The sequence below is a fragment of the Macaca mulatta genome, chromosome 4 (genome assembly GCF_049350105.2).
Source record: "Macaca mulatta isolate MMU2019108-1 chromosome 4, T2T-MMU8v2.0, whole genome shotgun sequence".
Classification (NCBI taxonomy): domain Eukaryota; kingdom Metazoa; phylum Chordata; class Mammalia; order Primates; family Cercopithecidae; genus Macaca; species Macaca mulatta.
Window position 1 is genome coordinate 86386439 of NC_133409.1, and position 12650 is coordinate 86399088.

A 12650-nucleotide genomic window follows, 5' to 3' on the forward strand; every position below is an offset into this window, starting at 1 on the left:
CTGGGATGCAAGGCTGGTTCAACATTCGCAAATCAATAAACATAATCCAGCATATAAACAGAACCAAAGACAAGAACCACATGATTATCTCAATAGATGCAGAAAAGGCTTTTGACAAAATTCAACAGCCCTTCATGCTAAAAACGCTCAATAAATTCGGTATTGATGGAACGTACTTCAAAATAATAAGAGCTATTTATGACAAACCCACAGCCAATATCATACTGAATGGGCAAAAACTGGAAAAATTCCCTTTGAAAACTGGCACAAGACAGGGATGCCCTCTCTCACCACTCCTATTCAACATAGTGTTGGAAGTTCTGGCTAGGGCAATTAGGCAAGAGAAAGAAATCAAGGGTATTCAGTTAGGAAAAGAAGAAGTCAAATTGTCCCTCTTTGCAGATGACATGATTGTATATTTAGAAAACCCCATTGTCTCAGCCCAAAATCTCCTTAAGCTGATAAGCAACTTCAGCAAAGTCTCAGGATACAAAATTAATGTGCAAAAATCACAAGCATTCTTATACACCAGTAACAGACAAACAGAGAGCCAAATCAGGAATGAACTTCCATTCACAATTGCTTCAAAGAGAATAAAATACCTAGGAATCCAACTTACAAGGGATGTAAAGGACCTCTTCAACGAGAACTACAAACCACTGCTCAGTGAAATAAAAGAGGACACAAACAAATGGAAGAACATACCATGCTCATGGATAGGAAGAATCAATATCGTGAAAATGGCCATACTGCCCAAGGTAATTTATAGATTCAATGCCATCCCCATCAAGCTACCAATGAGTTTCTTCACAGAATTGGAAAAAACTGCTTTAAAGTTCATATGGAACCAAAAAAGAGCCCGCATCTCCAAGACAATCCTAAGTCAAAAGAACAAAGCTGGAGGCATCACGCTACCTGACTTCAAACTATACTACAAGGCTACAGTAACCAAAACAGCATGGTACTGGTACCAAAACAGACATATAGAGCAATGGAACAGAACAGAGTCCTCAGAAATAATACCACACATCTACAGCCATCTGATCTTTGACAAACCTGAGAGAAACAAGAAATGGGGAAAGGATTCCCTATTTAATAAATGGTGCTGGGAAAATTGGCTAGCCACAAGTAGAAAGCTGAAACTGGATCCTTTTCTTACTCCTTATACGAAAATTAATTCAAGATGGATTAGAGACTTAAATGTTAGACCTAATACCATAAAAATCCTAGAGGAAAACCTAGGTAGTACCATTCAGGACATAGGCATGGGCAAAGACTTCATGTCCAAAACACCAAAAGCAACGGCAGCAAAAGCCAAAATTGACAAATGGGATCTCATTAAACTAAAGAGCTTCTGCACAGCAAAAGAAACTACCATCAGAGTGAACAGGCAACCTACAGAATGGGAGAAAATTTTTGCAATCTACTCATCTGACAAAGGGCTAATATCCAGAACCTACAAAGAACTCAAACAAATTTACAAGAAAAAAACAAACAACCCCATCAAAAAGTGGGCAAAGGATATGAACAGACATTTCTCAAAAGAAGACATTCATACAGCCAACAGACACATGAAAAAATGCTCATCATCACTGGCCATCAGAGAAATGCAAATCAAAACCACAATGAGATACCATCTCACACCAGTTAGAATGGCGATCATTAAAAAGTCAGGAAACAACAGGTGCTGGAGAGGATGTGGAGAAATAGGAACACTTTTACACTGTTGGTGGGATTGTAAACTAGTTCAACCATTATGGAAAACAGTATGGCGATTCCTCAAAGATCTAGAACTAGATGTACCATATGACCCAGCCATCCCATTACTGGGTATATACCCAAAGGATTATAAATCATGCTGCTATAAAGACACATGCACACGTATGTTTATTGCAGCACTATTCACAATAGCAAAGACTTGGAATCAACCCAAATGTCCATCAGTGACAGATTGGATTAAGAAAATGTGGCACATATACACCATGGAATACTATGCAGCCATCAAAAAGGATGAGTTTGTGTCCTTTGTAGGGACATGGATGCAGCTGGAAACCATCATTCTTAGCAAACTATCACAAGAACAGAAAACCAAACACCGCATGTTCTCACTCATAGGTGGGAACTGAACAATGAGATCACTTGGACTCAGGAAGGGGAACATCACACACCGGGGCCTATCATGGGGAGGGGGGAGGGGGGAGGGATTGCATTGGGAGTTATACCTGATGTAAATGACGAGTTGATGGGTGCAGCACACCAACATGGCACAAGTATACATATGTAACAAACCTGCACGTTATGCACATGTACCCTACAACTTAAAGTATAATAATAATAAATAAATTTTTAAAAAAATTACTTTTTCTATATCAAAATAATCATTTTTTTTTTTTTTTTTTTTTTTTTTTGTCTGTTGGAATAGTAAATTATATTGGTGGATATTCTGACTAGCTTTACTAAGGTATATTTGACATAAAGTAAATTGTACATATTTAAAGTGTACTATTGGGGCCAGACACAGTGGCTCACACCTGTAATCCCAGCAGTTTGGGAGCCAAGGTGGGAGAACTGCCTGAGGCCAGGAGTTTGAGACTAACCAGGACAACACAGGGAGACTCAAACTCTATGAAAAAAAAAAATTTGCCAGAGTTGTGATGGTGCACACCTGTAGTCCCAGCTACTCTAGAGGCTGAGGTAGGTGGATCACTTGAGCCTAGGAGTTTTGAGTGTACAGTGAGCTGTTAGTGTCATTGCACTCCTGTCACCCCGTCTCGCTGAAAAATATACTATTGGATAAGTTTTGACATATCTATACACTTTGTGTGTGTGTGTGTGTGTGTATACGTACATTCATTCAATATAATGAATGTATCCATCACCCCCCAAAGTTTTGGGGGCCCCTTTGTAATCCCTTTCTCTGGAACCTCTCCCCTAAACTCCATCCCTGGGTGGTATACCCCTTACCTGTGTTTGTGTTGCTGTAGATTAGTTTGCATTTGGGGGAATTCTATAGAAATGGAATCATACAGGGTGTACTCTTTTTTATCTGACTTCTTTCACTTGGCAAAATTTGTGGTTTATTCATGTTGTGTGTACGTGAACCAGTCTCTTGAAGTTTCTATTACAGTGGTGATTATCAGACACTTTGACCACTTGTGATGAGCCTTATTTGGGAGCGAGGTCTTCAACTTTGTGTTTTTTGTTTGTTTTATTTGGTTTTCTGCTTCTGCATTAGTTCACTTAGGGTGACAGCTTTCAGCTGCTTCCATGTTGCTTGCTGCGAAGGACATCATTTTGTTCTTTTTTTTATGGCTGTGTAGTATTCCATGGTGTATATGGACCACATTTTCTTTATCCAATCCACCATTTATGGGCACCTAGGTTGATTCCATGTCTTTGCTATTGTGAATAGCACTGTGATGAACATAGAAGTGGATTAAATTTCTTTTTCTTGACAGTCTCATAATTTATGCTTGTACATGTATTTTTCTCTTATGCCTTGAGGTTTTCAAAAGTCCTCTCCTCTTTCTCATGGCAGTACTTTTACTAAAGTACATTTCCTGGGAATCCTTAGTGTTCCCCTTATTTTGAATAGGCTGAATATTTTCATATGTTTGGTGATTTTTCTCTTTTAATCCTTTAATAGGTTTGAAAGTCTCTCTTGATGTGGGTAGCTCAGACGGGCTCCATCATAGAGTCTATAAATCATCCTGTGATTTTTTTTTGCCCATTTCTAGGTAAAAAAGAAAAAGCAAATCTAAGTTTATTAAATTTTCTTCAGTGGTTTAGAAGGCAGTAAATAGTTTTTGCAGTGGTTGAGATGGAGCTATAGGCAGAGACATGGTGGAAGCCGTTTCTCTTTGTTGAGGAATGATTTCCTTCTTGTGTGTCTGTTTTGAAAGCCATAAACTGCCCCCTCCTCCTAGCTACCCCTTGGCTAGTGAAGATCTCTAAAGGATTCTCCTGCTCCCTATTCTAGTCGTCTGCTACTTCACTGGCCTTCCTTGGAGTGTACAGCATAAGTGCAGGGTTCTGCAGTTTCTGCCTCTCCTGATGCCAGCTGTGGAGGTCCAGATAGGATTAGAATATGTGTCCATCTTGATTTCTGTCCTCATCTCTAATCTAGGAGGTAGGTTCTGGACACCACGTGCAGGTAGGAAAGCCCATCAAGGTAATAAAGTATTGTCAGCATGTTGCTATGTGCTGCTAGTTAGCAAGAATGTCTGGAGTGGTGTTTCCTCTTACAGGCTAGATTGACTACCAGTTAATGTTTTAGCAGTCAGGGACTCACTTTCTTTGTATTATTAGGATGAATATTTATCCTGAGGTAATGAAGAATAATGCTGAAAGTACTGCACTTGGCCGGGCGTGATGGCTTATGCCTGTAATTCCACCACTTTGAGAGGCTGAGGTGGGTGGATCATTTGAGTTCAGGAGTTCGAGAGCAGCCTGGCCAACATGGTGAAACCCCACCTGTACTAAAAATACAGAAATTAGCCACGCACGATGGCAGGTGTGGCAGGCAACTGTAGTCCCAGTCACTCAGGAGGCTGAGGCAGGAGAATTACTTGAATCCGGGAGGCGGAGGTTGCAGTGAGCTGAGTTTGTGCCACTGCGCTCCAGCCTGGGTGACAGAGTGAAACTCTGTCTCACAAAAATAAGATAATAATTAAAAATAATTAAGTACTGCACTCAGTCAAAAGACCTGTAGTTACGTTAGTGGCACTTAGCTTGTTCTTCAGTTTTCTCAAGCATAAAGTAGAACTTATATTAATTATAAATTCCTGAACAGTGCTGTTTTGTATATCACATGAGATATGTTATAAATATCATCAATAGTTGTGAATTTGTCTTCTATAGTCTATTCTCATTCTTTTGTGTTTTGACAATTATTTCTTCATCTTAGGTCAGGACACTTTCTAGATTTAATACTTGTCTGCTTCTTAAGGCAAAATGTTCATTTTAGCATTAGAGTTTACTGTAGATTACTTTTTAAAATAACTGAATCAACCACATATTTCCTATGTCAGTGTCTCCATGAATAGTACCTCATCTTTCTATTAAATTAATACAGAGGAATTTTAATTATCAAGTCTGTAAAAAATATATTCACAGGGAGATCAAGTTATAGTCCTTTATTTTAATATAAATACTCTCTTGCTTTCCTTTTGGTTAAGGTAGGAAGATAATAAATGACAGTGGCTTGGGTTTGAATACTGGTTAATTTGCCAGCCGTATGACCTTGCAAATGATTTAAACAATACTGCTGAGTCCTCGCGTGTAAGTTGGAGAAAACAGTACATCCCAACAAAGTTGTTGGAGGATTATGCCTGAACGTGTGACAAACTACTAGTATTGTGCTTAACATGTAGTAATTGCTTAATAAATGATAGCCGTATTCTCAGTGCACACTTAAGATCACACCCTAATTGGACCAGTAATCACATTTTGTCTATTTAGTTGGAAAAGTAGTAAACTGCGTCTTTATGCCATTTTGTGTGTGTGGGTGTGTGTTTTGGTAGAGAACGGGGTTTTGCCTTGTTGCCCAGGCTGGTCTCGAACTCCTGAGCTTAAGTGATCTGCCCCTCAGCCTCCCAAAGTGCTGGGATTACAGGTGTAGGCTGCCGCACCCAGCTAATAATATGCTATTTCAAGTGCATTTAGACAAGAGTGTTGAACCATGGAATGATTATGCTTTTTTTCTTTCCTCTTTTGTCTTTACATCACAGGGCACCTCGATTTAAAGATTTCCAGCAACAGGACAGTCAGGAGCTTCTTCATTATCTTCTGGATGCAGTGAGGACAGAAGAAACAAAGGTCAGGTTTCTTTACGTATATCATATATTCTCTTCAAGAAGAGGATACAAAACTAAGGAAGTATTGAGGGGTCAAGGCGGGGTGTATCATCTGAGGTCAGGAGTTTGAGACCAGCCTAGCCAATATGGTGAAACCTCTTCTCTACTAAAACATAAAAATTAGCCGGGTATGGTGGTGCATGCCTGTAATTCCAGCTACTTGGCAGGCTGAGACATGAGAATTGCTTAAACTCAGGAGGCAGAGGTTGCAGTGAGCCGAGGTCATGCTACTGCATTACTCCAGCCTGGGTGACAGAGTAAGACTGTGTCTCAAAAAACAAACAAACAAAAAACAAGAAATTTCTACTACAATTTAAAAGTACAGTTGAGAAATAATTTAATTTTTTAGAATAAATATTCTAGATATTTTTCTTTCTTCTGTAAGATATTCACCTTTATCCTTTTACAGCCCTATTGTCCTTTTTCGTTAATGCCCTTTGGCTGTAAATAAAATAATTTAAACTAGCTTAAGTAAAAAGGAATTGTGGCCAGGCATGGTGGCTCATGCCTGTAATCCCAACACTTTGGAAGGCTGAGGCAGGTGGATCACCTGAGGTCAGGAGTTCAAGACCAGCCTGGGAAACATGGTGAAACCCTGTCTCTACTAAAAATATAAAAATTAGCCAGATGTGGTAGCGTGCACCTGTAATCCCAGCTACTTGGGAGGCTGAGGCAAGATAAACGCTTGAACCCCGGAGGTGGAGGTTGCAGTGAGCCAAGATCGTGCCACTCTACTCCAGCCTGGGTGACAGAGTGAAATGCCGTTAAAAAAAAAAAAAAAGAATAGGGAATCTTAAGATGCAGGGAGATATTCCTGGGGGATATAGGAACAGGAAAGCTGTCAGGAATCCAGAAAGCATTCTTCTTCTTATCCTAGTTTCTCCGGCTCTGTAGATAATTTTCTTCATTTTTCTCCATGCAGACCAAGCAGTATTTGTATGTCATAGTTCCATGTATGTAAAAACTATATTGGCTATTCATGATTCTTGATTTTTAAATTCCCAGTAGAGAGAAACTTCATTATTCCATGTTGGATTAGATTCCACTCATGGATCAGTTGTTTGTGGCTAGGAGAGAGGAGTCCCAGCCTCTTGGATGAGAGAGCATTTCTCAGAAAAGGAATAGCTCATGGACTGGATAGATTCCCCAAACAGTGTTGATTGTAGGCCTATCCCCTGAATGATTGGCTCTTTATTAACTTTAATGTTAAATTAGTTAAATTCAACTTCTTCTCGGGAGGGGTTTCCTATGTACATAGGATTCAGTTTATCAGAGAAAATGCAAGATATTAAGGATGTCAGATACACAGTACGCACTCTCTGTTTTCCTCCCTCTTACTCATAAAAGACATTGTTAATCGTTCCTAACAGTCCAGAATTATTTTCTGAGCACACCACTGTGGGCAGCCCTTGTCAGTCATAACTGGAATAATAGGTGAAAACCTGTTTTCCATTCAAGGCAGATATGCTTCTTAATCTATATGGTAATATGTAATAAAAGCAGCCAAGTGTTCAGTGAAGTACATACATGCTTGTGATAAGTAGTGCTAGGCATGATTGACCTTCCTTTTTTAAAAAAAAATTCTGCCGGGTATGGTGGCTCATGCTTGTAATTCCAGCACTCTGGGAGGCCAAGGTGGGTGGATCACTTGAGCTCAGGAATTTCAGACCAGCCTGGTCAACATGGTGAAACCATGTGTCTACTAAAAACACAAAAATTGGCCAGGCGTGGTGGTGCACACCTGTAATCCCAGCTTCTCGGGTGACTGAGGCATGAGAACCACTTGAACCCGAGAGGCGGAGGTTGCAGTGAGCTGTGATCGCACCGCTGCACTCCAGCCTGGGCAACAGAGCAAGGGCCTACCTCAAAAAACAACAAAAATCCTGTGTTTTAATTGTAGTGTGGCAGTGTCTCTTTACTCCTAGTGACTGTTTCACGTGTCCGTGTGAAGAGATCACCAAACAGGCTTTGTGTGAGCAACATGGCTGTTTATTTCACCTGGGTGCAGGCGGGCTGAGTCCGAAAAAGGAGTCAGCAAAGGTGATGGGATTATCATGAGTTCTTATAGGTTTTGGGATAGGCAGTGGAGTTAAGAGCAATGTTTTGGGGTCAGGGGGTGGATCTCACAAAGTACATTCTCAAGGGTGGGGAGAATTACAAAGAAACTGCTTAAGGGTGGGGGAGATTATAAAGAACATTGATCAGTTAGGATGGGGTAGAAACAAATCACAATGGTGGAATGTCATCAATTAAGCTATTTTCACGTCTGTGGATCTTCAGGTGCTTCAGGACATCTGGATGTATACGTGCAGGTTACTGGGGATATAATGGCTTAACTTGGGCTCAGAGGCCTGACAGTGACCAATTTCCAGTGAAGAGAAAATTAGAGTTCTAACATTTTCTTTAAAGTTTCCTTTAAAAATAAGGATTGGGTTAATTACTCTCTCCTGCTACAAAACGTCACGTATCACAATCCTATTTTTAATTGTCCGTTTTTAATTATCTGTTTATTGACTTTCTTATTAAGCTAATTCAGCTTTTAGAGGTATCATTCCCTTTCTGCCACTTCTCTACTTTTATGTAATTGATCATAAATGCTACCACTTTCTATTTAATGTCCCTGTCTGTCAGCTTTCTTAGATTGTGATCTGTTTGAGGAATGGTATTATGTATTGTCTCTGTCCTGTGTGCCTTGCACATAGTAGGTGTTCTGTGAATTTTTGTTTGTGTGTGGTTTTTTTTTTGTTTTTTGTTTTGACACAGGGTCTCACTCTGTCACCCAGCCTGGAGTGCAGTGGCATGATCTCAGCTCACTGCAACCTCTGCCTCCCAGGTTCAAGTGATTCTCCTGCCTCAGCCTCCCAAGCAGCTAGGATTACAGGTGTGTGCCACCATTCCCAGCTAATTTTTGTACTTTTAGTAGAAATGGGGTTTCACTATGTTGACTAGGCTTGCTTATTTATTTATTTAGACAGTGTCTTACTCTGCTGCTTAGGCTGAAGTGTGGTGGTGTGATCTCGGCTCACTGTAACCTCCAACCTCCTGGGGTCAAGTGATTCTCCTGCCTCAGCCTCAGCCTCTTGAATAGCTGGGATTACAGACATATATCACCAAGCCTGGCTAATTTTTTTTTTTTTTTTTTTGTATTTTTAGTAGAGACAGGGTTTTACTACTTTGGCCAGGCTGGTGTCGAACTCCTGACCTCAAGTAATCTGCCTGCCTTGACCTCCCAAAGTGCTGGGATCACAGGCATAAGCTGCCACTCCAGGCTCCCTGTGAACGTTTTTTGAATGAGTTGTATGTGCTTAACCTTAAACACAACTTCTTTTGAGAATTTGAATTGGGAAGAAATCAAAATAATTATTCTTATATGTTGTACTAGCTAGTTTCTTTGTGATTTGCAATTATTTTGAATATGTTGTATTTGAATAAACTGATAAACTGACAGGATAATACTGTGTCATTTTACCTACATTGTGTCTAAAAAAGAAAAAAAAGAGATTTATAATTAGTTAACCATTGAGGATATTAGCATAATCCCCTAGTTAGTATTTGATCAAATTTTCTTAGAGCTAGGAACTGATACTTAGAGTTGAGCTTCAAACTCAAGTCTTTCTGACTCCCAAACTAATGATCTTTCTAATTCTATAAAATACTGCTGATTGAAGTTTAATTTTAATGCTTGGACATCTGTAGTCAGTAGAAATAATGATTTTAAGCCTGCTATTTAAAATGTAACCATAATTATTTTACTATTTGAAAAAGTATTAAATCGGATTCAATAATTATGATATATTGCTGTTCTTGTTGAGGGGGTAGATGCATGTTGGCAGGGTGGGAACAGGTTGCTGTTCATATTATAAACAATAAATGGGCCTACAGATGATATGAGTTACTTTAAGATTAATTCAGATTTATCAATTGCTAGAGTTATTTTTTTCCTGGGGTTTGCAGGAATACGTTTACTATGTGGTGGTCATGTATCATTAAATGGAATTTAAAATTATGTAAGTGGGCTGGGCATGGTGGCTCATTCCTGTAATCCCAGCAGTTTGGAAGGCTGAGGTGGGCGGATCACCGGAGGTCAGGAGTTTGAGACCAGCTTGGCCAACATGGTGAAACCCCGTGTCTACTAAAAATACAAAAATTAGCTAAGCGTGGTGGCGTGTGCCTGTAATCCTAGCTACTCAGGAGACTGAGGCAGGAGAATCGCTTGAACTCAGGGTGGAGGTTGCAGTGAGCTGAGATCGTGGCACTGCACTCTAGCCTGGGTGAGGGAGTGAGACACGTTCTCAAAAAAAAAAAAAAAAAAAAAAGTGAGTGAAGTTAAAAGTCATGTGAATGGATTAAAATTATGTCTTGGGTTTTTTTTTTTTTTCTGTTGATATTATAAAAAAAAGTAAAATATATCCCTGTCATTTTTTTTCTATTTTACCTCTATAATTTGATAGCAGTCTTTGTTATAATAAAATTATTGTTTGGTCATAATGGTGCAGTGGGATGCACAGTATCTTAGGCAGCACAGCAGGACACGTTGGTTTTGAAAACTCTTATCTTTCTTGCACTATTTGAGAGCTTTAGATGGTGCAGTAAAATTAAAATGTCAAGTCTGTGGATCTGTTCAATTTCATAAGCGAGGACAGTCCTGACGGTCAGCTACAGTGACTATCGGGGCAGGAGCTGCATTGTCTGGCCTGGGAACTCCACAGCTGTTAATCGTGCTGTTGTTGTAGTGTGTCACTGCCATGTGTTTTCTTGATTGAAGAAAGGCTACAATGTTATGTCTGCCACCAGAATCTTTTAGTAATGATGAAAAACTACTGACCTCCTTTCATATGGTTTCATTAAAGTCTTTTCTGAACTACAAAGTTGAGGAATAGACTCTTGCTGAATATAGTACTTAAGGGATCATTTGTGCAGAAATTGTAAATTTTTCGTGTACAAAATCAAATTTCCTAGAAGTAGTTCTTTTATAAGGCAGTCTTTTTAATTTATAAATTTATGCTTCTTTTGTTTTTTCCTTATAATTTGCAGTCAATAAATTAATATTACCTTTTTATTAAAGATTTATTACTATAATACATTGTTGGTTAGAATTATTTTAAAGGCAGAATATCTCAGCTAACTTAAATTGTACATTATTCTCATTCTTGTTTTTGAAGTATAAGGTGGAGATTTGAAATAGTTGAACCTTGATACTGCTAATTGATTACGTACTACAGTTATTAACAGCTCCCTGACCAAAGTATTTCTTTTAACCTAAATTATTCAAAACACAACTCCTAACAATGAGCTATTGTATATGGACCTAAACTCATTTATTTTCTTCAACTTGATGAATTACCTATTAACTTTTAAGCAATTTAGAGTAGAGAATATAAATTCATGGTTAGGATAGAAATTAAAAAGCAAAAGTCTAATATTTAAAAGTTAATAATGTAAACAATTTCATTTTACTCTTTTTAGAGTGTAATCACAGGTTTTTAGCTTTTTTCCTGCTGCTCGAATTGGTAACTTTTTAGCTTCTTTTGAGTGATATGACATTTCAGGATATATAGCGAAGTTTCATTAAATCATATCAAAAATCATGTCTGAATTAGTAAAATGTTTACATTGTAGGATAAATTTACAGACTAAGTTGAGTTAGAAGTATTTCTCTTGAGTTGTTTGAAAGTATGATTATATGAAATATTTACAGGTGAACATTGGTATTTATTGGAATTTTTCATTTAAGTTCATTAAATATTTCCCCTGCATGGAATTTACGCAATTCCAATTTGCTTACTTTAGTTCAATAAATTCTTTTTCAAGGCGTAAAAGTCAACTTTAGCTTAGACAATGTCTGAATTATATTAACTTTCAAATTTATTGAGTCTGAATTGGAGATTATTTTTTAATAGCTTCTGGGAGACATTTTAATGTTTGATTTCTTCATAGTATATAAGTGTATTTCAGAACTTGTGTCACACGATATGAATTGCTTTATGTTTGCTTTTATCCCCTACTTTGTAAAATATTTAAGTGTTTTGACCTTGTATTAATTTTCCAAATATGCTTGAGGAGGACAGTAAACAGTTATAGGAAATATAATGTGTTAATCACAGGCCAGTTAATAATAAGTGAAAGTCGGTTTCACAATTATTGGAGGAGAATGTGTTAAAAAAACATATATCATACACAGAAGAAACATAAATTATACACAGCAGAACAATTCTGAGGGGTCACGAGTGTCTTCTGCTCATCCAGGCAGCAGGGCATGGAGCAAGAATAAGAATGTGAGCACCTCCTTCTCCATATATTGTGTTCTTAGATTAAAAGCATGTTATAATGGCAGAAGGGAATCTTGGTGTTGACAACATGTCTGATTCATAAGTCTCATTGCTCCAATCTGGGTTCTTTACCTCTCATGTCTGATGTACACATATCCTTCTGGAATTCCTCCTAACCATGCTCCCGGGAGTTCTCTTTGCCTCTCTTGTGTTTTGGCCTTGCCGTTGCTTACATCCCATGTTCTTGTCTTTCTTCCTTTATGCTCTTTTTTTCTTTATTCAAACGGTGGCATATACCATATATATAACTTTTTGTACTTTGTCTTTTTTCACTTAATATATCAAACTGATTTATTAGATGGGCAACATAGGAAGAGCCTGTCTCTACAAAAAACAAAAAACAAGAAAACCCAGGTGTGACAGCTTATGCCTGTAATTCCAGCACTTTGGGAGGCTGAGGCAGGTGGCTTGCTCGAGCTCAGGAGCTTAAGACCAGCCTAGGCAACTTGGCAAAACCCCATCTCTA

General features: G+C 38.5%; 1 protein-coding gene across 12 annotated transcripts in view; it reads left to right on the top strand.

The window, feature by feature from the left end:
- USP45 (ubiquitin specific peptidase 45) overlaps nt 1–12650 on the top strand; it is an 80832-nt gene that overhangs the window by 38065 nt on the left and 30117 nt on the right. For all 12 annotated transcript variants that reach the window (XR_013416290.1, XR_013416291.1, XR_003728871.2 and 9 more), the window contains exon 9: nt 5730–5817. Coding sequence is in view for 7 of the 12 variants with exons in the window: in XM_001085248.5 (XP_001085248.1) it covers nt 5730–5817 (88 nt within the window). In the remaining 5 variants the exon portion in view is untranslated. The remainder of the gene's footprint in view (nt 1–5729; nt 5818–12650) is intronic.